General features: G+C 45.7%; 1 protein-coding gene across 3 annotated transcripts in view; it reads left to right on the top strand.

The window, feature by feature from the left end:
* SLIT3 (slit guidance ligand 3) overlaps nt 1-26,978 on the top strand; it is a 641,188-nt gene that overhangs the window by 480,467 nt on the left and 133,743 nt on the right. For all 3 annotated transcript variants that reach the window (XM_035292102.3, XM_035292104.3, XM_035292103.3), the window contains exons 8-10: nt 1,908-2,071; nt 13,310-13,451; nt 24,232-24,303. In XM_035292102.3, the coding sequence (XP_035147993.3) occupies nt 1,908-2,071; nt 13,310-13,451; nt 24,232-24,303 (378 nt within the window). The remainder of the gene's footprint in view (nt 1-1,907; nt 2,072-13,309; nt 13,452-24,231; nt 24,304-26,978) is intronic.

Here is a 26,978-nt window from a genome sequence, read left to right as displayed (position 1 = left end):
TTGGGCAACATTTATACCTGGCGGGGGCTTACTGGCCATGGAACTCCCCCATCCCCTGGCCTTTTCTTTCTACTTTTTAGGAAATTATAATCCGCTGAAAGTCCACTGCCAAGCCTCCTCTCTGTTCTTGGCACAAAGTGGTTGACACTTAATGAATAAACAGCTTTTGCTTTCCCTCCTAGAACTGAGGTCCTTCCCACCAGCTTAGGATTCGGGTTCACCAACCCCTTCCTGCCTACCTCACTTCTTTCCAGAGTCCGGGCTAAGAGGAAGCAGTGCATGCTTCAGCTCTGGGACTCTTAAGCTTTCAAACTCAAAGGGGAGAACTGCGTGGAACCCATTGTACTCATTGTCTCTTGGCCCTAGGAGCCTGTGAAAGTGGGTGCAACCCACTGGGAAATGCAAAAAGAAAATTACATCCAGATTAATCATTTTTGAAACAAAATCATAAAAGTCGTTTCCAAAATTGTTAGCAGAAAAAATTACATTTTATATGGGATAGAGGTTCATTTAATCTGATATGATGGCATCTGGGGGCCCCGAGGCAGCCGAGGCCCCAGTGGCCCAGGCCCATGCAGTGGCGGGAAGGCCCTGCTGGCATCCAGCAGGAGGTAGCTGCACTTGGCCAGTGTCTGGCAATGTGGACCTTACACTCTATGGAGCTTGGTCAAGAGCCCTTTAGCTCTCTCTATTCCAGGTGTGGAGGGGTCCTGAGCCTCTCCACAGGGCTGACACTCGTAATAACTAGCTTGACACAGAGTACTTGAAAGTCTTTAGATACTGCTAGCTGATTAGCATGTTCAGGATTTAGGCATTTAAAATGTACATCCGAAATCCAAGTACATGATAAGCTGATGTGATGAAAACTTACCCACTACCAACTTCTAATGACCTAGGGTTATAGGGAATGTGGAAACTGGGAACTCCTGATAGACAAACCTTGGGAAAGAACCTTTAGAAGTTCCTGGATAGCCTTAATTTCCCTCCCTGGTCACGGAAAGGAAGTTCAAGTCACTTAACCCGATGGGATTCCCCTCGGAAGTGAAATACACAGATCCCTCAAGGGATTCTTATCTACTCAGGAGCAGGAAATTCATCTGGAACCACAGCTATCAAAGGGAGAAAGCTGAAGAGTCCTAAAACTGGTTAGAAAATATGTCCCACTGTACCCGAATCAGTCAGAATAGCAAATACACCAGACAGAATTGAACATGGGAAGGAAAGCAAGGGCACTGTGGACAGATGGCTGTGGATTCCAGGAGTCTGGTGTGGACAACACCTTCTTTAAGTGGGAGGGTGGAAAGAAGGTACATCCTCCAAAACGTTCCCTTCTGTCTGCCCCCTGCTCACTCCAGCTAGTGCACACAAACTGTTAGGCCCACAAGCATTACATGCAGTGGGTTTATTAAAGGACATTTAGGGAGGGAATGAAGAACAACTCAGGTAGAGGCAACAGCATCTCAGCTACATGACACCGGAGACAGGGGCATTGAGATTGAGAATCATATTTCAAGCCACCTATAACTCATGCTGGTTGAAGTACTGAAATTTAGAAATAAACAGCCCCTTTGTAAGTTTGACTCGAATCAGGATGCCACTGTAATAATGTTACTCCCCTTCTCTTACGTGCTGTGGCTTGCTCGAGTGAAAGGAAAAGGGGGTGGACTTGCTATTAAGAAATGGGCAACTGCTCAGAAACCTGGAGGCATCCTTTGAATGTGACCTGGCAATAAACGGTTTGAGGGTCCCAGTTTATTGGTAGTGCAGAGGGAGGTGCTTTCCTGGGTGCCTGGGGATTTTCACACTGGAGAAAGGGGCGACAGGGGTTTTGGCCACTCTGTCTGGCCAGTGGAAGCTTCCCCATTCACTCTGTGACCATGCCTTCCCTCTGTCCTGCCCTCTCCCAGGCGCCTCCACTCCAACCACCTGTACTGCGACTGCCACCTGGCCTGGCTCTCAGATTGGCTGCGACAGCGACGGACAGTTGGCCAGTTCACACTCTGCATGGCTCCTGTTCACTTGAGGGGCTTCAATGTGGCAGATGTGCAGAAGAAGGAGTACGTATGCCCAGGTGAGGCTGCCCTACCTGCTCTCCCCTCCTGTGCTATGACCCACCTACCCAAGAGCTCCCACAACATCACCCTGACCTTGAACACACACCCTAGCCCAGAGCTTGGTGTGGAAGCAACCCTATAGGTCATCCTCAGTACTTGGTAGTCACTTAAAGGACTGTGATGTGCCTCAAAGGGTTTAAAAACAGAAACTCTTGTCATTGGTAAAGGGAAATGCTAAAGGAATTCGTGAACCACTTTTTCAGCCCCATAGTCCATTGATGCTAAGACACCGAACATTTGTTGAGCCACACGTAGAATGGAAGCAGGTATAATGGAGGTGTTCTAGCATCTGCTTAACATGTTCCTGCCATCCCACTGCTCATAGAAATTACAAGACAAGATAATGTAGGCTCTGGAGTCAGCTGCTTGGCTAGAAATCTTAGAATCTTAGCTCTGTCCCTTAGTAGTGTATGACTTTGGCAAGATACTGCTCATCCACAATGTGGAAATAATAATAGTTCATAACTCAAAGGACGGTTGGGAGGATTAATTGAAATAATGCACATAAAGCACTTAGCAGAATACACAGCACTTGGTAAAAGCTAAGTAAGTGGAGCTTAATTATTATAGTTTAGTGGGCCCACAAAATGTGCTGAGCAAACATGAGAGTTTGATCTGTGGGTCATCGAAATGTAATAGCAGCACAGATTGCCTACATAGCATAGAAAACAGAATGGTACGTCACTGAAGGCAGCTCAGATCTCTGGGGATGGGCGGTGGCTGAGTAACTCAGGAAAATCCTCCCAGGGGATGTAGCTTTTAAATATGGGTCCTGGCCAGGAGCAGTGGCTCACGCCTGTAATCTCAGCACTTTGGGAGGCCAAAGCGGGTGGATCACCTGAGGTCAGGAGTTTGAGACTGGCTTGGCCAATATGATGAAACCCCATCTCTACTGAAAATACAAAAATTAGCCAGGGATGATGGTGCATGCCTGTAATCCCAGCTACTCAGGAGGCTGAGACAGGAGAATCACTTGAACCTGGGAGGCAGAGGCTGCAGTGAGCCAAGATCACACCACTGACTCCAGCCTGGGCCACAAGAGTGAAACTCCATCTTAAAACAAAACAAAACCAAAAAACAGGCTTTTCATTTTGTTTTATTTTCTTGAGACAGATTTTCGCTCTTGTGGCCCAGGCTGGAGTGCAATGGCACAATCTCGGCTCATCACGACCTCCTTTTTTAGTAGAGACAGATTTCTCCATGTTGGTCAGTCGGGTCTCGAACTCCCAACCTCCAGTGATCTGCCCACCTCGGCCTCCCCGAGTGCTGAGATTACAGGCATGATCCACCATGTTCGACCCAGGGTCCTAAATTTTACTTTTTTTTTTTTTTTTATCATTTCATTGACACCTTCCATTCTCACCAACTCTTCCTTTTTCTGTGATAAATAAGTAAAACTAATTCCTTGACTTTCTAAAGCAAAACAACAACAACAACAAAAAAAAAAAAACCATAAAACGTTCTGTTGAGAAGTTTCCCAAAGAGGTATTTTGATTTCAGGAACTCAGTCCTGGAACTGGGGCCCAGTGGCCTCTAAAGGCTGAGCCTGGGGAGTTGGCATGCAAGAGGGAACAAGGACCTCAGGGAGCAGAAGCACCATGGGGTCTGTGTTTCTCTCACCTTTCTAAACTGGTGCCCACCCTTCAGAACTAAGGGTGTACAGAGCCCAGCATGGGCTTTTGGACTCCTGTATGGCCAGAATCACAAACTGTCCGGATGCTTCTGCTCTTAGATCACACTTGGGATATTCAAGAATTTCCCTTGAATTCAGCTTCATCTCTGCCCCTTCCTCCTGTCATGTTGTTATTTCATCGCATTATTTATTATCTGAAAATATTTGAACACATCTCAAGCAGTACCTCAATAACTTCCTATAGACGCCCACTTAGAAATCACTTCCCATCAAACATATATAATAAAACCATTTATCACGCAGGCACCAAATTCAAATATAGTGACTATAATTACAGTAATTATTCGGTAAAGGGTGCAATATCGGCATAAGTGCCAGTGAAAGAAATAATTATAGAGTGTAGGAGTCACCCAAGAGCTGGTGAGAAAAACTAATTAGAATGATAAAACACATCATTACAGATGGGTGCCAGGTTTAATGTAGTGTATGACCACAAATGCCACTTTTGCCAGAAAGCACCTTCCTGTCAAAGGAGCAGCAAGATATTGCTCACCCAGCAGCAGTCAGGATCCAAAACCATGGGGGAAAGGTTGACCCTCCAATCTGAATGCCTCACTCATTCTCCTTTGGAAAGGTTAGGTCCAGCAGACAGGTTCATAGTTACGTGGGAGCACCTTGATCAATTTCTGTTTATCGGGATTCATCCCACTGCTTGTGATGGTCCCTGGAGCTTCTTAGTATAAAGCCAGGTGTCTTTTGAGGACATGAGAATTTAGTCCAAAGGCTCCAGATATTACTATGCTGTTAACCTCCACCCTCTCACCTGTAGTACAAATTAAGGGCAGGGAGGTGTTGAGACCCCTATGCGTGAGGGATTCGTTAGTGCGTTAGCAGGCTCCCATGGGTTACAAACTAGAATACAGTGAGCGCTCACTCTCTGAAAAGGTCAAAGTCAGATACGAGGGTCTGGGGGCCCTGGTGCATTGAACATCCATGAAGAATGAACTCCCATCGTCATTATTCAGGTGCATGTGGAACATGCCCTCCAAAAGCTTCTGTTCTTAGTTGGGTGCAAAAATAATTATTGTTTTTGTCATTATTTTCAAAGGCAAAAACTGCCAATATTTTTGCACCAAGCTAATGCCTCTTCAGCAATTATTAAATGCACTTTATGAAACTGTGATCAAACATTGAGAGGAAGCAGCATGGAGGAAGGTTCAGTCTGTGAATGTACAGTTAAAATGCAAGTGGTCAGTCTTTGAGGCCCTGAAGTGGGAGGTTAAGGAGAAGAGCTATCTTCAAGCACTGACTACGCTCCACATGCCACCACCAACAGTGCCAGTCCTGCCCCGATGCCAGCCCCGCAAGGCATCTGAAGGACACTATTGTGTATGGACCTGCTGTGGTGATTTTTTTTTTTTGAGACAGAGTTTTGCTCTTGTTGCCCAGGTTGGAGTGCAATGGCACTGTCTCTGCTCACTACAACCTCCGCCTCCTGGGTTCAAGCGATTCTCCTGCCTCAGCCTCCTGAGTAGCTGGGATTACAGACACCCACCACCATGTCCAGCTAATTTTTTATATTTTTAGTAGAGATGAGGTTTCACTATGTTGGCCAGACTGGTCTCCAACCTCTGACCTCAGGTGATCCACTTTCGGCTTCCTGAAGTGCTGGGATTATAGGTATGAGCCACTGCGCCCAGCCCTTTTAACTGTAAAAAACCCAAATCCCCCTCATTCAAGCTATTCACCTGATAACTCACAGAAGGAAAAATTCAGTCAAGAGCTGAGGAGAAGAACTTCTCTTACAAAACAGAGGTCATCCACTCAGGAGAGAAAGAGGCATCAGGGTACCAATTAAGCCATTCCCAAGTGTAGCTTCATCACCAGCAGTCCCCATCCAGGCAGCATAAGGAAAGCTCCCTGAGCCTTTAAGTGGTATCAAAAATTTCACAAAACACATGGCTTCAGAGACAGGAAAGAGTTTTATCTTGTTCAGCCTGTGAGGGCTCTGCCTGCCCAAGTCCCTGATATCTCCCTTTGAATTAAATCCGGCTGTCTAGAGCCCAGCTTCTTCCCCCCAGAAGCCCTGGATGTGGGCTCCGTATCACTCCAGCTAACCCAGACATTTGCTAGCAATGCACTTTGGCAAAATTCATCTCCTCTGTCAACTGTACCTTTCCCATTGAAGGCATTTATTTTTTTCCTCTGGGGAGACTATTGGGAATTTTTCACAAGGGTGGGGAAATATATCTTTATTTTATTTTTTTATTAACTTTTTTCCCTATGTTAGACAACTTGGCTACTTGGCTCCCTTCAGCCACTGCAGAAAGGATTTCTGTGAACTTTTCTTGTTTCAAGAGGAAGGTTAGGGCCCTATGGCTAGAAGTGTCTGGTTGCTTATGGCCTGAACCAGACCAGAACTTTATCAAAGTTCATGATCATAGACCAGAGAAGTTCATGTTACGTGAGTTGCAAATTGTTGTTTTGTTTTTCATCCTCATCTAAAGTGTTTTTTTCAGGGCAGGGGAGGTTAAATTTTAGGATTTATTTTTCATGTGTTAATTTTCTGGTACCTTAATCTGGAAGAGTTTCTACCAGGTACAATTTATAATTCAAGGTTATTGGTTTAATATTTGACCTCCTGAATCAGTCATCTCTTTGCTTTGAATGTCTTTGAACTCATGGTTTGTCCATCTGTTTCACACTTACCTGCCCTTGGCCTTAAATGTGAGATATCCTTTCCTACAGACATCAATCTCATCTTCTAGTCATGAAGGGCCATGTCGTACACTTTTTCAGGTGCCCCAAATGCCTAGAACAAAGCTTGAACCTAATGGCCTTTCAATAAGCACGTCTTCATTTATTATTAAAAATAAAATATGCTTATCTCTCTGGAAACAAGAAACTCTCCTTTTTCATCTTCTTTTTTTTAATTGGGACTAGTTACTAAGTACAAAGATAATTAAGGTAAGCCATGGCCAGCCACCCATCTCCTTAGGAGGTTTTAATTAAAACACCATAATTGGACATTGCAGGAATGAGATTATTAGGTTTATTTAGCCATTCCCAAAATTATCATGCCTCTGGTATTTAAATCACGTTCATTTATATTCTCATCATAATTGCTCGAGTCCCATTGTCATCGCAGTCTGTTGTTGGCTTTTGAAAGGCCAGAGGCCAGTAAGGATGCTTAATTTGAATACTGGAATTAATTTATTTCCCCATGCTCACAAGGCCATTGGAGCTTTCGACTCTGTACTTTACTAGGTGAGGTTTTTTGTTGTTGTTCAGACTTTCAAAATACTCTGTAAATTTTTTTATTTTGTTTTGAATTGACACGCAATCATTGACCATACTGATACAGTGTGATGTTTCAATACATGCATATATTATGGAAAAATCAAATCAGAGTATTTGGCATGTCTGTCACCTCATACATTTGTGTTGGGAGCATTCAAAATGTCCTCTTCTAGTTGTTTTGAAATATACAACACAATATTATTAACTGTCACCACCCTACTGGGCACTAGAACACAACTTATGCCTTCTCTCTAACCATAAATTGTACCTGTTGATCCATGTCTCCTATGTCCTCCTCCCCAGTGTCCTCCCCAGGCCCTGGTAAGCTCCATTCTACTCTCTCCTTCTATTAGATCAACTTTTCTAGATTCCACATACGATTTAGATCATGTGGTATTTTGTCTTCATGTGTCTGGCTTATTTCACTTAACATAATGTCCTTCCGTTTCATCCATATGTTGCTACAAAGGACAGAATTTTTTATGGCTGAATAGTATTCATTCCACTGTGTATCTCCAGCATATTGTCTTTGGCCATTCATTCACTGATGAACACTTAAGTTGATCCCCTATCTTGGTTATCATGAGTAATGCTGCAGTGAGCATGGAGTACAGATACCTCATCAACACAGTGATTTCATTTCCTTAGGATATGTACCCAGTAGTAGAGTTGTTGAATATTGGCACTTCTGTTTTTAATTTTATGGGGAACCTCCATAGTGTTTTCCACTGTAGCTGTCCCCATTTACATTCCCACCAACAGTGTATAAGAGTTCCCCTTTCTCCACATTGGTGCCTGCATTTGTTATTTTTGGTCTTTTTGGTAATAGCTATTTTAACTAGGATATGGTGATAGCTCATTGTGGCTGAGGTTTTTTTTTTAAAGATGGAAAGAAATAAGCATAGCTCTAACACAAGAATATTTGACCATCTCTAATGTAGCTTACACAACCTGTGTCTCAGTCCCTGAGCCTGCTCTTCCTACCTCCTGAGATTCTAAGGCTCTGATGGTTTTCAATTTCATGGCAATAAGAAGAGGAATTTGGGGTTCCTTTTGGCAGAGCGGACAGAAAGAAGAGCACTAGGCTAAACATTACAACATTGTTGTTCACTCGCTTTTTGGTCTTGGACAGTTTGCTTAACCTCCCTGTTCAGCTTCTTCAGCTCATGCTAAGGGGAAAAAGAATGGAATCTAAGTCATGGGTTTATGAGGATCAAGTGAGACGATATGTATAGAGCACTCAGTGCAGTATCTGGCACATAGTACACACTGAATAAATGTCAGCCGCTGTGACGAGACTAATGGCGACTCTTACTTTGGCCACCATTGTGTCATCGGGCAAGTCCCCTCCTCTCTCAGCTTTCCTCCTTCCCTGCCATCTCCATGGGCCCATCTAAGTCTGAAGTTCAGTGATCTTTTCCCCACTCATCTCGGCAGACAAGTTAGGGCCTTTGCTTTCAGCACAATCACCATCCCCATTTTACCAATTAGGAAAAGACAAAGTGGCTGGGCAGGAGCTGGGTTCCTGGTTATGGCTCAGTCTTTCTTCTCTCTGATAACTTCGGGGGGAGTTACACAAGCAGCAGGGATGGGATACCAGGCACAGTACCCATGCGAGCAGCCACAGGGACTTTCCCTGAGAGAGATTGGGCTGGAGATGCATTCCTCCCCTCTCACTGACTTGAGTGTCCCCTGGACTAGAGGCAGCCCCACCGATCATCAGGAGGAATGGGGAGGGGCCTCCACTCTCCCAGGTTCTTCCTCATCCTCCTTGAAGTCAGCAGGCCAGGGTCCGGGGAGCTTAAAGACATCTGAAGGTTAGAAATTTTAGTTTCTGCCTGGTTTGGGACAAAGGCTGCTTTGGCTTCAGTTGGAGAGCCCAGAGCCAAAGTAGTGATCAAGACCCCCAGAGGGGAGACATGTACTTGAGCTGCAACCGTATCTCCCTTTCCTGGAGAAGAAATCCACCTCAGCAGAGCAGCGGTTTAGTGCCACTAAAAGAGCTTCAAGAGCAGATAGCGTGGATGCTTATTTAAAAATGAAGACATGGAGAGCAAGTCCACATGTTCCTAAGCAAAACATCTTATAACACGGGTTCTGGAGCCTAGTGCCTCCCTGTGCTCTCAGTGAAGGCCACTTTCCTTGCCAGTAGATAGGCTCACGCAAGGACAGTGTGGGTCATGAGACCCCCAAAAGAGCATGCTGTGCAAGAGGAACACACATGGGCTTGCAGACAGGGGTTCCCCTTTCATCAAAGATATAGAGAGTGATTCCTTCTATCCCAATATAAAATTGCTATTCCCATTCCTCTCTGTTTCCCAGCTTGTAGTCATGTCATTTGCTGGGTAAAAAGGTAAGTGTTTCTTTACTTTGTCCTGCTTGGAAATCCACTGCCTCTACCTTCCCCAACATGTATGGTCAGCAAGGGGCTGGAAGGGATGGATTTAGAGCTCAGTAGAGTGCCTAGGACACCCTGGCCTGTGCACGTGAGATGGGCTCAAATGGGTCCCAGGTGACTCGGACAAATGGTTTTGCCAGCATGGAAAGCTGTGGTGGAGAGAAGAGAGCTGCAGACAGAGTCCCAACTCCAACGGCCATTCCACCTTCCCATTCTACAGCTCATCCTACCGACCAGAGCCCAGGGCCCTCAGAACTCAGGGAGCTCCCCTCAGGGCCCTTCCAGAAGGAACACTCACATCTGTAGCTCTGTGACATTTAGCCTCTACATCTGCCAGGCTTCTGGGCTGCTGTCCTCATGGACCATCTTCTCATTTAGCCAAGGCTTGCTTAGGGATCCATGTTTTGCATGGAGCCATGTTTCAGACACTGAGAGTACACCAGTGATTATGACTGAAAAAGCCACTGCCATTATGGAATTTACATTCCAATCTCAGTCCAGACAGGGAGAAAAGTGGAGGGACTTCTGCCATCTAGCTGTCCGCAGCCCACAGGGAAATGGGCTTGGTCCATGGACATCAAGCACAGGAGAATGTTTCTAGGGAGAATGAACCCATCCTTCAACCTCATTGTAAACCAGAAGTTTTATTTTATTTATTATTTTTTTGAGACGGAGTTTCGCTCTTGTTACCCAGGCTGGAGTGCAATGGCGCGATCTCGGCTCACTGCTACCTCTGCCTCGTGGGTTCAGGCAATTCTCCTGCCTCAGCCTCCTGAGTAGCTGGGATTACAGGCATGCGCCACCATGCCCAGCTAATTTTTTGTATCTTTAGTAGAGACGGGGTTTCACCATGTTGACCAGGATGGTCTCGATCTCTTGATCTCGTGATCCACCCTCCTCGGCCTCCCAAAGTGCTGGGATTACAGGCGTGAGCCACCACGCCCAGCCCAGAAGTGTTATTTTTAAACAGGAAGGTAATGTCCTCACCATGTGTGAATGCCTGGCTGGTGAGCTGCCAGCCCAGGCTGCTATCAGAGGCTGTAATGACCATTGTTTCTCTCTGCGTAATTAAACGTATTGTTAGTGACCTGGTGAAGGAATCATTTTCACAGAGTTTTTTTGCCTTGATCGCATCCTTTGAAATGTAACACATCCTACCACACAGAATGGAAATCACCCTGGAAAGACGCAGTGAGTTCTCGGTGGGACGCAAGGCTATACCCTGGGTCTGGTTTAGAACAGAATTAATTTCAGCATAGAAGTCAGAAGGGGTACTTTTGGAAGAACTCCATGGCAGAACTTCCACTGCCATTATAAGGCCTGGAATATGATATCTTTCTTTCCCCTTTTCCAACACACCCCATACAAGTAATATTTTCATGGATCCAATGAGGGAGGGTCATCCAATCCCACCACCTGAACAGATGGAAAATGCAAGAGTTCAGACTCCCATGTCTGACATTTCCAAACAGGAGGGTGTCCCGAGTGTGGGGCTTCTCCCTGGCTTTGTCAGGTGTGTTCGCCCCTTGATGTGGAAGGCCAGGCTTGGCAGTTTTCTTTAGGGAACACCATCTGTACTTCAAAAACCCTGACATCTGAGGCCAACTGCTCCCACCCTCCCTTGGATGTAGGGGATGGGATGGGAGCCTTTCACACTGTAGAATTCCCTTGGCTGTCTGCAAAGAGAGGGGGAGCAGAGGACGTAAAGATGATGTAAAGTATTTTCATTCCCTCCCAGAAAGGACTTCAGTAATCATGCAATCCAAACTCCTTATGCACTGACATGGTACTAAAACAAGCTCAGAGAGAGGTACTGTGACTTGCCAAAGGTCTTACAATTTGTGGCAGAGCAGACCCAATAAAAACAAACATTACTAAGTGCTTACCCTGTGCCTAAAGACACCTCAGCCTTTAGACACCCTGTGTCTAAAGACGCCTCAGCCATTAATTTCCTTTGCCTTCACAACAAAACCATGCTATGAAATAAGTATTGTTATTTTACCCATTTTACAGATGGGAAAACTGAGACACAGGGACATAAGGCTGAAGTGATGGGCCCAGGAATCAGATAGAGACAGTGGGACCCAGAGCCCACACTCTCAGCCACAGACACTCGCTCATTCCTGAGCTGAGGCTCATACAGGCTGGCTCCCTGTGATTGCCACTTTCTCAGACGTGTAAAGGCTTTTTCAGTTTGGGACAAAGTCAGTATCACCACTCTTTCTAGGATAATGTTCCAGTTGGGAATGTAGTGTAAGTCATCATCTTTCTGGCATTTTCCATTGTCCCCATTAGATCCACTTGTGTGGTGGCACTGGCAATTTTGAAGTCCGTGTACCCTGGGCAAGAATATTTTCTCAAACATCCCCATGAAGAGGCCATATTTTCAGTTTTTCTTTTGTGTATGTAGAAGTGAGGTGGAGGGAAATAAGAATCTTTGGTCATTGGGCTGGCACTTTCTGGGAAGGTGAATGTTCTAAATTAAGCTGTAGATGTCAACGGAAGCCCCTGCAGGAAGAGTCACCGTTAAGGCCATGAGGACTACTGAATGTGGAGAGGGTGACCCTCTGTTTTAAGGCCCAACATCCAAAGAGGACACGAGGCTCAGCTGGTCATCTGGTTCAACCCCAGTAGCTAGACTCACTCTGGCTTCCCAGACTCAGTTCTCCAGTGAACAGGGGCCAATCCAAACTTTTTCCCTGCAGATATATTTTGTGTTCTGTATTTGATCTACAATTAAGAGCCCCCAGCCAGAGGCCCCATTTTCAAGCAGTGCAGCAATCTGCAGACAATATCTAAGTTTGGTCTCAGTCTTGGCTCTTTTCCCTGAGAGGGCAATCTGAAAAGACATTGAAATAACCCTTGTTGGCCAGATCCAGCAGCAGTGGGATGAGGCCCTGGGAGGGATGTGGGATTGAGCTTCTGTTTTGGACCAAAAAACTCCGCATTTGGAAAGCTAACCATGTGATTGAGAGTCTTACCTCACTTTAAGGGAACAGCCATAGCATGAAAATGTTTACAACATCTTTAAAACATTTGCATTTACTTTTTGTATTCAGGATTTAATGTGACCACCAGAGAAAGTGATTTAGATTCCTGGTGACTCTTTGAATCTTGAGTTAGGTTAGTAATGGATATGTCTATCTACGTTTGGCTTTCTAAATGAGCTCCTTGGGTACTATTTGCTTGGCTTTCTATCACTTTGCTTGAAATTCACACTGATTCTCACCTCAAACAAAATTAATAGCTGACTCCAAAATACGTAGTAACTTATTCGCCTGTTTTTCAGGTGGGACAGGCTTTATCTGCATGTCCCCTGGACATAGAAGCCACTTGGAAATGCCTCAAGTGTAGCTGTTGATGGGGGTATTAACACTTTGACAATATCAATGCCCCAGATAGGGAGATTCTGCCACCTGGTTTCATAGCCTTGTGACTTGCAGCCGCTAGAGAAAGGTCTAAAAGCTATGTTTACACTCAGCATCCAGTCATCAGATAAAAGCCAGAACCCCAAGGTGCACCCTGCGAAAGTGGTCCCATCGTATGCTCTTCAGATTCTAGCAGCGTATTTTCATGTGTGATTGACTCTGAGGGCCCCTGTTTTTCTGAAAGACAGAGGTGACAGGATAACAGAGCAGGCAGAGCAACCCAGAAACGGTCAGGTCAAGGTCAGACTCTCTCCTCTTTGCTGAATATTTAGCCTGTGGCACCTGTGTCTCCCAGGTGAAGGGAGATGTCAGCTGGTGATGATTTCTCAGATGGCTGTCAGGTCATGCTGTGCCCTTGGGATGCTGGGTAAGGACACAGAAGCCCAGGCAGCTCCTGACACTGACATAAGTTGACAGTTGTGTCTTGGCTCCACAGGCCCCCACTCGGAGCCCCCATCCTGCAACGCCAACTCCATCTCCTGCCCCTCGCCCTGTACGTGCAGCAATAATATTGTGGACTGTCGAGGAAAGGGCTTGACGGAGATTCCTGCCAACTTGCCGGAGGGCATCGTTGAAATGTAAGTGCCCCCATCTGACACCCCCACACCTGTCCCTGGTGAGTTCAGCTCCCTTTCCCAGGCAATCACCCACTAGGCCATCTGCGTGTGGGGCTGTTGGAGCTGACGGTTAAAAACATTCAGGATGAATCTCTTTGCTGTCCTTTGACACCTTCCCACCTATGATAGCACAGTGGTCAAGAGCACAGACTCGAGATCAGAATCAGCAAATTATAGCCTAGGGCCAAGGATGCCCATTGCCTATTTTTTGTAAATATAATGTTTTGGAACACCTCCATATCCATTTATGTGTGTCCTGTCTATGGCTGGTCTCTTATGGTAGTACTGAGCAGCTGCTGCAGAAGACTGCATGGTCCACAAGGCCTAAAGTATGTTCTCTCTGGCCCGTCCCAATGAGTTTGCCAATCCCTGCCCTAGAGTCACACTGTATTTGTATCCTGGCCGTACCATGTGCTAGCTGTGTGACATCAGGTAAAATAATTTCTCTTTCATCTTTAGTTTTCTCACCTATATTAATGTGATAATTATAGTGTGACACCTCAGTGGGTCATTGTGAAAACTAACTGAAATGTTACACATGGAGCCCTTCATACAGTCCTCAGCACACGGGCAGGTACTCCGTACAGTAGTGGTGGAAGTGGTGGGGCGTAAACGAATGATTCACTCATGTCTTAGCTACCACTGTCTGAGAGGGGAACTGAGCTCTTAATTATCTCAGATCTGATTTTTGTCCTGTAGATTTGATCTTTTATAGGTAACGAGACGAGATTGTATGTCTGTATGTATACATGAGTGTCAAAAATTCCAGTAAAATGTGTTTGTCCACAGAGTTTGGCCTAGTCCACTCTCACCTCATACATTAGAAAATGGCAAGTATCTCGTTCTAAAATGAGTGGAGGACCAGTCAACATTGACTTCAAGATTACTTTTCAAATAGCAACAGTTGCTTTCATTTTCTGCCTTCACCTTTAGTTGGCTTCATTTTTGTCATATGGAATCCTTATATGGAAATATAAGGAATTTTATATTTCCATAAAATATAAATGGAAATATATATTTTTTTGAAAAATCGTTATATGGAACCCTTCTACTGAAAACATCATTAGGTAAAATCCCTCCAAATAAGAGATACACATTTCCCTTGCCTCTCTGCTTTGTCATAATCTCCTTTCTTTCTTTTTTGCTCCTCTTCCTCTTCCCCTTCCCTGTGTATGCCCTTCTGTTCCCAGTTCATTCCAGTAGATGGCCATGGACTCATTCATTCATGTATTCATTCAGTAAACATCTGTTGTGAACCCACTGTTTTCCTGTCATTGTTCTGTGCTTGGAAAGACAGGAACCAACAAAACACACACATTTCTGCCTTTATAACACTCGCATTGTAGTGATGGAGGGGATAAGCAACAAAGTAAGTTAGATAACATGTCAGAAGGTAGATTCTATGGAGAAAAATGAAACAGGAAAAGGACATGAAATAAGCAAGAGAACGAAATGGCTATCTAGAGAAAGAGTGTTTTAGGTTGAGCAAAGCCCTTGAAGCTAGAGTGGGCCTGGTGCTCCAGAAAACCAGTGTGGCTGGAGTAGAATAGACAAGAGGGGCAGTAATGGGGGATAAGATCAGAGAGGTAAGGAGGGGCCACATCCTGCGACATTTGAAAGACTTTGACTTTACGTTGATTGAAATGGGAAGAAGCACATGACTTTCCACACTGGTGTGGAGTCTTCGTTTCTTCTTTCTTCACCTACTTTGCCAGCTTTTCTCTGATGCCTTTACAGTCCCATTTTCCAGCCCCAGTAGACACAACCTATGCCTCCAAACCACGTGGAAGGCAGGAGGTGGTCAGTAAAGATCCTTCTGCCTGCCGTTCCCACCTTCTGTGGCCCTCCTCCTTTCTTTTCACAAACACTAACAATTCATTCCCTTAGGGTTTTAATGCAACTCTCCTCAGTCCCTGTGGTCCTTTGCTCTGGCTTCAGAGAGCTCTTCCTCCACGAAGTCTGCTTAGTCCTCACCTACCTCTCCTGTTCCTCCTATGGCCTCCAACATACCATCTAATCTACTCCAAATATGTCCATCCTTACATCATTCTTCTTCTTTTCTATTCTTGCTTTTTTTCATTTGGCACTGTTTCCCCTTCATCATTTTCTCCCTCCCTTGGTGCATTTCTCCCCTCTCCCCCTTGCCCCACCTATGGTCTTCCCACTTCTCTTCCTACCCCCATCTCTTTCTCCCCCCAGTTAACCCTCCGCTCCCTTTCCCTCTCCATCCATACCAGAATGGGCCTCTGGCCCTCCCACAATGGATATTCAAGTTGGAATTCCCACCTGCCCTCATCTCATTTCAGATTCCTATGGATCGTTCCTTTCTTTCCCTGCCCCACCTTATTCTTTTCTCCTTCCATCTGCCAGGTTATATCTTTCCTCTTTGGCAGCCACAGACCTTCCCTTGGCCAGGTTCCCAAACTACAGTCTGATGAAAGAGTCCAGTCCAGGAAGCCAGGCTGTAGCCAGTGAGCCCACCCCAGCCCTGATTCAGGGCCCTGGGCCTGCCACCCCCCTGCCACTTCACATCTCCCTACTCCCAGCCTAGACCTCATGGGTACACAGCTCAGCTCTCCAAGAGACAGAAACTACAGATAACCACATCAGAGGTGGGCTCTGTGCAGACCAGATCATACCTGGATGTGTTGAATTTTAAAAGCGACATTGATGAGCTAGAACAGTAATTGCCCAGAGCCTGTCTATTATGACTGAGGTTTTCCTGATATCAGGTAAAGTGCAAAAACCAGAACAACGTGATATTTTTATATTGAGCAAAAATAATTCAGTTCAAGTGTGCATCCTATAAGTTTTTGGACTTCCTTATTCTGTTTTCATTGTTTTTAGAAATGTCTTTTATTTTGCAAAATGATAGCCACTGAAGACAGAGTAGTCTATGTGTGTTATATATGTTTAACTATTGTATAATTATAATTTATGTGTTTTATATAGTACACGCAAAGAGATTGCCATACTTAGCAAAATAAAAGGTCTGGTCACCACCTAGTCTTTGAAATCCAAAAGTCTGAGAATGACCATCCTAGCTAGAGCATTTCCAGAAATAGGCAGAGACAACGAAGAGGTTAAGAGTATAGACTGTGGATCTGGGCAGCCTACATTCCAGCTTTGGCTCTGCCTGGTAGCCATGGGCAGATAACTTTTCTGAGCCTTGGTTTTCTCCTTTGCAAAATGCAGAGGCTAATGGCACCTCCTTACTAGTTCTTATGAAAGTTAGGTGAAGGCCAGTCATGGTGGTTCACACCTGTAATCCCAGCACTTTGGGAGGCCGAGGTGAGCAGATCACGAAGTCAAGAGTTCGAGACCATCCTGGCCAACATGGTGAAACACCGTCTCTACTAAAAAAACAAAAACTAGCTGAGCATGGTGGTGCATGCCTGTAGTCCCAGCTACTAGGGAGGCTAAGACAGGAGAATCACTTGAATCCAGGAGGCAGAGGTTGCAGTAAGCCAAGATGGCACCACTGCACTCCAGCCTGGTGACAGAGAAAGACTGAAAAAAAAAAAAAAAAAGTTAGGTGAATGAGAATAGTAAAGTGCGTCTGGCCCATATGATGTACTGTGTTAGCGATGATTGTTGTTAGTTCACAGTGGCAACTACTACAACTATCACCACCATCTTTATTAGGATGATGACAATGGTTAGAAGCCACATCCTAGGAGCTGGAGCTACCTACACAAGAGATTCCTCCATAAACATAGGTCAGTTCTCCAAAGGGTTATGGTTGCAAGAATAGATTCTGGAACTTGGCTAGCCACTTGTATTATGACTTGAACCTGGGAGTAGTTCATCTTCATGCAAATGTACTCATATATTGAAATAAGGCTGCCCCTGTGTGTCGGGCACCCACAGTCTACCAGATGGATTGCCTAGGACTTCCCCTGCATGGCTTGCCTCCTCCTCCTCTGTGATAAAATGAAGCAGAGAGGGCAGGTCTCTGTGGTTGGGGATAGGGCAGTTGGAGATATGACATGTAAAAGGGAACCTGAGAGCAGGTTGGAGGGAGAACCTGCTTCTTCTATGTGCCCGGGGACCTGTGTGTTGGCCTAAAAGTCTTTAAAGCAGGGAAAATGCATCCTCTTAGCATGTGAGAGGTCAGCAGATGGGTGGGAAGATGAGAAAAAAGGGAGCAGAGAGTTGAAACAGCAGGCTGCACCCCAGGATGAATAGGAGGTATCTGATTTATCATTCCAAAGACATCCAAATGTGGCTTGTTTTTCTTTTTCTTATCGAAAATTCCATCCCTTGTCCATGGCCACCTATATCATCCAGATTTGTACTTCCTCCTTAGGAATGCTTGGTACCATGTTAGGCTCTCCACTCCCTCTTCTCAAACCTTAGCTACTAGTGATTCTCTTAAATTGCCTGAACCTTGGGAGGGGTTCTGTACTCCCCAACTTTAGGGGAAGGGGAAGGGGAAGGGGTTGCCTATCTCTGATGCAAAGCAGTCTTGCAGACTCTTTTCAATGTTTTCTAAAGCCAAGCAGCTCCGAGAAATGTGTGCTGGTGTCCCCGAATACCAGAGCCAATTCTTCTAAAAATAGCTTTCTTCCAGAGAACCCACAGTGAGATGATGATTCACTGCAGATTTTCTTCGAAACTGAGCTCCCACTGATGGCAACGTTCTCACTGCACCCTGTTGGTTCTCTGAACCCGCTCTGGCTTCCAGCAGGGATAGATGATGGGAAGACCCAGAAACCCACATGTTCCTCTGCTCTGTGGTCTTCAGGACGCTCTTATGAGTCTTCAAAAGCTCCGAAGGGACCATCTGTCCCTAGAGCCTCATCTTCTTCCATTTTTGCTCTGTATCTCCCCATGGTGGTATCCCATGTCTCATATCTTCTGCTATGAAAGCTAAATGTCTTCCATGAAGAAAGGCTATAGACAGGTTTTCATGTCCAGTCATAAGTGAGAGCATCTTAGGTGGGGAAATAGCCCCAGTTTTCACCCTGCCACCTCTTAACCACATTGTCTCTCTGAGATAGGGAGGCAGCCGCTTAGCAATAGCAAATACTCCATTCTTACAGCCACCAGGGGCTTTAAAAGACACACAGAGAGAATTAAAAGGACAACAAAACAAACCAGCAAACAGAATCAAAGAGCTGGAATGTTCTAGAAGTCATAGACATCAGTGATTCTTAGACTTTCTGAGAGCACCAAGTTTCTATGTTAGGGACTGCCACATGGAAGGAGGGGTGATAGGGTGGGATGGGAGCAGGTGGTACAAAGCAGGTAATCAGACAGAGTGGCTGGGAACAGAGCCTTGGGATCCATACTCAAGGATCCAAATCCCTGTTCTGCCTCTTACTTCAAACACATTCCTTATGTATGTTCAGGCCTCACTCAGTTCCCCCTTTTGCTTAAAAGGGGTCATCATACCTACCTAGAAATCTCCCATGAAGATTAAATAAACATAACAGGGAGAAGATGAGCACACTCTTTGGAAGCTACTAAAAAGAATGTAAAAAGCAAAAACCTATGCACATGTATATGTATGTGTCATCACGGAATGCTTTAGTCTCAAGTTCCCATGCAATTCTTCATACATTTTTTTCTAAGACAAAAAAATAATATCCTCTGTGGCATCTGAGCACATGTTCAGAATAAGAAAAGCAAATCTGGCTTTGTGTTTTGTCTGTACCTCTGCTTTCTGTAGGCGATGCCAGGTGTCTACACACAGCATGGGTTAGGAATGGCTTGTCTCAGATATGCCTACATTCCTCATCTTCTATGTGAACCAGAATTTTGCTTTTGTTGCCCAGGCTGGAGTGGTGTGATCTTGGCTCACTGCAACCTCCGCCTCCTGGGTTCAAGTGATTCCCCTGCCTCAGCCTCCTGAGTAGCTGGGATTACAGGCACCCACCCACCACCAAGTCCAGCTAATTTTTTGTATTTTTCATAGAGATGGGGTTTCACCACGTTTGGCAGGCTGGTGTCAAACTCCTGGCCTCAGGTGATCCACCCACCTCAGCCTCCCAAAGTGCTGGGATTACAGGTGTGAGCCATTGCACCTGGTCCACAGTCTACCTTTTTGAAAAACCATGAGGACCAATGGCAAAGAAAGAGAAAGGCCAGAAAGGGACTGCCCCAGAAGGTGGGCCCAGAGCATAACCTTGAAAGGAACCTTCCATTTCAGCCTTCTTCCAGCATAGGGAAGGATCAGGAACTGAACCTTTGGGGTTTAGGTTGTCTGGTCCAACGAGCCGGCCCAGGATGACTTAGAGGAAGAATAAGCATGGGGTTTCCTTCCTTCAGCATGATCTGGACATCCTAACAAGTGCTCCCAAGTCAAAGAAGGCTAAGAGAGATGGGAAAGAGTTAAAAAAAACCACAAAAGTGGCTTCTAGGTGGGAGGCAGGATAGCCTAACGGTTAAGAACACAGGCACTGTGTTCCAACCTGGATTCAAGTTCAGACTCCACCATTGCTAGCTACCTGACCTTAGGCAAGTTGACCTCTTTGTACCATGATTTCTTCATCTGTAAAATGGATATATTAATAATACTACTTGCTTCCTAGGACTGTTGAAAAAAATAATTTGAGCCAATGTGTGAGGATCACAGTGTCTGACATATCAAAAGTGGTAGGTGTTCATTATATCATCGTCATCACCACGACTGCCAACGTTTCCACACACTCCAGGACCTTTTAACCTTGCAGCCGTGCCCCTGCCAGTCTCTCCGGCATCATGTTGACTGCTGTATTGCTAGAAATGTATTGTGTTTAGTCACATGTTTGCAAATGACAGATCATTAAGGAAGCATCTGAGGAACTAGGGCAAATCAATACAGAGCACAAATGGCTGAAATCCCCATCAGATGTTCCCATTGTTTTTGCTGGTGCGGGAAGATGCTCAGATGTTTGATTTGTATGTTTGTTTTTATGCTAGTTCTATTAAATCAGTTTGCAGCCTGAAGAATGTTTGCCAGACAAAGAAAGACACATGTGCCGGTTAAAAGAGACCTAAATCAGCTATTGGCTTCAGATGCATCCCTAAATGTGACAGGTTTTGCTGATGCCAATGCTTCTTTATGTCCTTTCCACTGAGCTCTTCACACTAGGAGTCTGCACCTTTGCATCCTTGTTCTAGGCTGCAGGACTGGGCTAAGTGCAAAGTCTTTCCAGGGGTACCTGCTGCACAAAGACTGCATGTGAACACACACATCTGTGCACTCTCTCCAACCTTGCTCCCATGACCAAGGGCCATTTTCCCTGTGGACCAGCTGGAAAGGACTAAGAAAATGAATGCACTTCCACTCCAAACGGTATTCAGCAAAGCGTGGTAATTGAGAGTTTGGGCTTTGAAGTCAGATGAACTTGGCTTTGAGTCCCAGCTCTACCTCTCCCTGACTTTGTGAATCCCGGCAAGTGCCTTAATCTCTCTGAGCCTCAATATTCTTGTGTTTAATGTGGAGGTGGTAATAACTAAAAAGACCTGCCTCAGAGAGTGTCACTGTTAAGTTAGACAAACCGTGTAAAACTCAGCCTTGTGTCTAACATCTGAGCACCTGATTTATCTTAGCTCTTGGCGGTGGTGGCGGCGGTGGTGGTGGGGGTTATGGTTACACCTATCATTTTCTTTCCTTTACATTGAAGGTACACAAACTGTTCACAACAATGCTCCCACCCCAGACAAATTCCTGCTGCCTCCTAGGGCAGGGTTGACCCTCATCGTGCAATGGCCTTGGCCCTCCAGGAAGGGCTGTGTGTTCAGCCAGTGCCTAAAACAGCCTGAGAAGCTGAGCAACCCCAGACAGGAATGAAACCCAAGCCAGGCATGGTGGCTCACACCTGTAATTTTAGCACTTTGGGATGCTGAAGCAAGATAATTGCGTGAAGCCAGGAGTTTGAGACCAGCCTACCCAACATAGTGAGACCCCTGTCTGTACAAAAATAAAAGTTAAAAATTAGCCAGGCATGGTAGTACATGGCTGTCGTCCTAGCTACTCAGGAAGCGGAGGTGGGATGATCACTTGAGCCCAGGCGTTCAAGGCTGCAGTGAGTCATGATCACACCACTGCACTCCAGCCTGGGTGATGGAGCAAGACTCTGTCTCTTTTAAAAAAAGAAAGAAAGAAGGAAAACCAAAGCCAGAGTGAGCCAAGTGTGAGGAGTGCAGTATGCAGAGGAACCTTTTTGCCAGGCTTACCAGGCTAGGCCTGGAATTCTTTATTCTTCATTCAGAAGCCACACCTTTGCATTCTATTTGCATGTCTTATGTATATTCACATCTATATCTCAGTCTCTCCGACCCCTGCAGCCTTTTCTCTGAGTACCTGCTTCCGTGTGATGTCTCAGTGTGTAAGCCCTGGGGCCCCAATCCCTTTAACTTTTCTGTGACTTTGAGAATGTCCCCTTCATCTCTGAGCCTCAGTTTCTCCATTTTCACAAATATATAGAGGCAGCATATCCAATGGATAGAAACAGAGATAACAGTTCTTCCCGTTCCTGGCCCTGTCACTTAGGACACGCTATTTGATTCCTCTAGGTTGTCTCTTCCTCATCTGCAAAATGGGGTCAGTATAGTATACCTTACATGTGGAAGGATTAAAAGAGATAATCGACATGGTCAACTAGAGCCCATAAATGATGACTCCTCGTGTTTATTATGGTAGCAATAAAATTTAGTTCTGTGATGCACCGTCTTGGGCTGGTCTCTATTACCAGATTATCAAACTCCTTGGGTCCAGTGTCACATCATGTTCATTGATTTCTCTCTCCCTTAATTCTTGCACCCATCATTAAAACAGAGGGTAATTGATTAGGAACTGCATAGAGAGCCCACAGAGCTCACACCCAGTGCTGTCATGACTTGGCATAGGCTCACTGGCCTGCAGCTGGGAACAGTGGATGCTCTTGCAAAAGTTGAGGGGGTTGCCATTGTTACAAATAGTGGCTTTCTCTGGAGGCATCATCCTGCCAAAGTCCCTTGCCACGGTGGCAGGTGAATGATAGGATTCCTGGAGAGCACCCACCACCTGACTGGCAGCCCCAGAGATCCATGGGGCTGCTGCCTTGGCTAAGAAATCCCTGCTGAACTCTATGCTCAGCTGGAAAATGAGCATGTCCTTGGAACTTCTCAGGCAAGGCAGGCTGCCTCGAGTCTGCTGTCTCTGTGGGTTGCTATATCCAGTAGCCCACAGTACCTGAGACCCTGTGACAGGCTTTTGTGGCTCTCCATGAGCCAGCCAGCCAGGCCTCTGTCCAGCCTGCCTGTGACTGTGCTCCCTGTAAAGTATACTCCCCATCCCCCTCCAGCAGGGTACAAAGGCATTGTTAATAGACCGTGGCAGTCTCATTTGTAGACTCTATTCATCCGGCAGCCAAGAATGATATGTCCTGATACTCCCTCTCTCCTCTCACCCGCCTTTCCCCTTTCTCCCCCCTTTCCCCCTTCCTTTTGCCTGGAGAGTGATTTGTCTGTGTTATGGGTTGGCCTGACAAACCATTCCACATTAGCAGCTGAGATGTTGTTTGAAATGGGAAAATTGCTGGCAAACTGCTCCATTAGCGGTTCCAGTAACAAATACTCTGTTCCCCCAATGAAGATGAGATCGCAGAGGCACAAATTAATACGACTGTCTCCCCCACTCTGCAGCGGGGATTACTCTTCAAGATGAATGGGTCCATCGCAGCCAGAAATGTGCATCCACTAGCTGTCAGCTTCAAGGGAGCCCGTTCCTCTCATGTAACGCTTTTGTTTCCCCTACATCCCCTGCCATACACATGTGTGTGTCTTCCCAGCTGAGGGTTTGGGGAGCATCAAGGCCAAACAAGGAGGTGATGAAAAGATGTGCACATTGGAGAGAAGGGAGATGGATAAGGATGAGATCCTGAGCCTGGGCCAGGGTGCCATTCATCACCCCTAATAGAGGGCCCCACCACCCCCACATGCCTGTTTCCCACCACACCTGTTCGTGGTGACAGGAAGTCATTTGAGAGATGAAAGAATAAAGAATGGAAATGCTCACTCATTCCCCATGGCCTCTTCACTTCCAAGGAAGTTCTGGGCCCTGGGCCTGCAGTGTCTCTTGTTCCTTTCAACGTGATAGGAGAGGAAGCATTTCAGAAAACTCCATAATAGGTTAAAACCACAGATTCCAGCAGCAGCCCAGGGGAGTGGTCCAGTCTGGACCCCTGGGCCTTGCAGGATGTCAGGGAGCCAGTTTGATGAATGACAGGCTGGGAGCCTAAAGATGTTAAGGCTGTTTCTTGAGTGTATTAAGACAGCCCATGGAAAAACCCAGAAATGAAGTCAACCATTGACATTTCTGCCCCATTAGCAGTGTGGCTGAGTGTTTAACTGAATAGTGACATGGTTCCATGACAGATAAGCATTGCTGGCCCATGGTCCATCTCTTTTTACTCTTCTTTTTATCCCTTTGACTTATTCTGCATTCTGCTTGGTTACTTCTACAGCTGGCTCTGAAGAAGACAGCTGCCGCCAAAGGCAGTTTATAATAAGCAAGAATCAAAAATCCCCAAGGAAAGGTCATCCTTTCCAGCTTTCTCCAAGGGGAGTTAGACCCTTGGATGGGGGCTCCATATACTACTACCTGAGTTCTCTGGCTGATGCATTGTTTTGCCTGATCTCCCGCAACCACAACATGCACCTGTGGCAAGAGAGACCTCCCTGTCCTTCAGGCCTGAGAACACAGTAGGCCTCAATGACCACTTGTTGACAGGTGGATGGTTAATGGACCCTTCTCTGCTCTGTTTCCCAGACGCCTAGAACAGAACTCCATCAAATCCATCCCTGCAGGAGCCTTCACCCAGTACAAGAAACTGAAGCGAATGTAAGTTTCCCCTGGGGAGAAATGAGACCAAATGTTTTCAATTTCCGGGGTCATTTGCAATGTGTAGTGGGCAACCTGTCCAGGTGATAGACCATGTCCATTCATCCTGGGCAGTTCTGTTTCAGACCTTGAACACTCCTAGGCTTGGGAGGTAAGATGTGGAAGTGTTGCCTGGAGATTGTGAGGTGTGTGGGCTTGGATTATGTAGAGCTAAGAACCTCTCCAACTAGAGCAAAGTAAAATTATCTGTGTGGGAGGCAAAGATGAGTTAGCCTAGAAAACCCATATCACCATTTTTGTCACTTGGCTCTAGTGATGTGGACCTAAAATAAGAATTTCAGCAGAGACTTGATGGCCCCTTAGCTGTCTATGCCACTGTCACCAACATCCCTACAACCATGCATACACTCATTTAACAAATACCAAGCAAATGTCTGCTACAAACAAGGATCTATGGGTAGAGCAGTGAACAGAAAGCAAATCTGCTCTCATGGAGCTTATATTCGAGTGGGAGAACACAGAAAATAAAGGAACAAATATGAGAAATCAGAATATCAGTGATGGTGGGAGGGTCTTTTAGGTAGGTGTGCCCATGAAGGCCTCTACGTTCAGGTGGCCTACAGGAAGGAAGGGAGTGAGCACAGAGCTCTTAGGAAAGACTGTCCCAGGCAGCAGGAAGAGCAAGAGAAAGGCCATAGGGAGCCTGTATCGATGGTTTGTGTAATAGCAAGAAGGAGCGGAACAAGTGAGGGGAGACGATGGGGCTCATGTTGGAAAGGTTGGGACTAGATCACATGGCCTCCTTAGACCATGGTACAGACTTTCTGTTCTTCCTGCATGAAATGAGAAGCCTCGGAGGGTATGGTCAACATGTGAGCATCCCCTACATCCCCATTAGCTCGATAAGTCACGTCACTCCACCACTGCATTACATCACTGCTGGGCGACACCAACCCTGCTGTTCCTTCCTCACTGCAGCAGCTTTGATGGAACCGTTGCATCACTGCCCTCATGCCCACCATGTGACAATGTCATCATTCTTCCCCATCCCATGACGACTTTGAGCACTACTCTGTGAGTCACTCAGAGCTGGGGGCTCTGAAGGGAGGCCAATAGGATTCAGAAACAGCCCAACCATTGCCATCACAGGTATTAAAATTCTGGACAGATACCCCTCCCCTTTTTTATCCTAAGAAATCATTTAGTAGGTCAGATGTGGTGGCTCACACTTGTGATCCCAGCACTTTGGGAGGACGAGGCGGGCTGATCACAAGATCAGGAGTTTGAGACCAGCCTGGCCAACATGGTGAAACCCCATCTCTACTAAAGATACAAAAAAAAAAAAAAAAAATTAGGTATGGTGGTGTGGGCCTGTAATCCCAGCTACTTGGAAGGCTGAGGCAGGAGAATCACTTGAACCCGGGAGGCAGAGTTTACAGTGAGCCGAGATTACGACATTGCACTCCAGCCTGGGTGACAGGGTGAGACTCTGTCTCAAAAAAAAAAAAAAAAGAAATCATTTATTAGAGCCCAGAAACAAAGTTGCTATTTTCATTCCACTAGCTCTTTTTGCACCCCCAACCCCGGCACCCTCCCACAGAGGAAAGAGAAATATGCATGGATTCCTTCCTGCTTCTTGTTCTGCACGGGGCTGATTCATTGCTTTCCCTTGAGTGGGAGGGCCCACATTAAAAAGGTTAAGTGTCTGCTGATTCCTTTTATGTTAAAAACAAATATCTCTGCGAAACAGTGGCATGGGTAGGCTTTACCCTCAGATCTCAGGAAGCCAACTTCCCATCTCCCTGGAAATCCAAACCAAACAAGCTTTTCTCCTGGTGCAATTCCAGAAGTGGAAACCAACATAATGAGGCAGCTCGAAGCACGTTCTTCTTCCCTCCCCTTGGCAGCATTCCTGCTGCAGGAGCTGTATAAATATAGGCCTTAATATTTAAAACCTCTGGCCATTAATCTCCTGGTGTCCCTGCTTCCCCAGCTCGCTCTCCATGCACCCCCCCCCAGTTCGTTTTTAAAGCTCAGCTTGATTATGCAGCCAGATAGTAATTTCAGTGAAAAATGACAAGTTCAGTCACTGCCCCAACCTATATCTCTTGCATGATTTAAGTTACTGCTCTAATTTTTTGTGAAGTCCAGGTAATTTAAAGCTTGACTATGTTTTACTGTTCCTTCTCCATCCTATTGGACTTACCATGATCTGTGCATTCAAAATTCATAAGACCTGCTCAGTCACGACCTGGAAAGTGAATTTAATTTTTGATCACTTATGATGCTACTGATATTTATTATGATGCCCTTTTTTTCCCCCAAAGAGGATGGCAATAAAGAAGAGAGTGCACTTAAACATTTTCGAGTAATGGAACTTCAGAAATCTAGACTCAAGTGCAATCGATGGCTTGGGAGAGGGAGGGTCCCTGGTGAGAATGGATTTCAAAACCCTAATTTCTCCTAAATATACATGACCAGGTTATCCCTAATATCTAACAGAAAGAAGTTTCCCCCTCAACTGTGGGTAAACCACATCCTGTTCTTATCTTTTACAAAAAAAAAAAAAAAAAGAAAGAAAGAAAAAAGGAAAAGGGAGGGGGAGGAAAAAAATTCTCCCTGACTGAATGGCTTTGTCCCTGCCTATTTCTAGTGGTCACCTTAGTATAAAAAGC

This window comes from Callithrix jacchus, chromosome 2 (genome assembly GCF_049354715.1).
Source record: "Callithrix jacchus isolate 240 chromosome 2, calJac240_pri, whole genome shotgun sequence".
Taxonomy (NCBI): Eukaryota; Metazoa; Chordata; class Mammalia; order Primates; family Cebidae; genus Callithrix; species Callithrix jacchus.
Note: the sequence above shows the minus strand (reverse complement) of the source record. Positions and strands in the feature narration are given on the sequence as shown.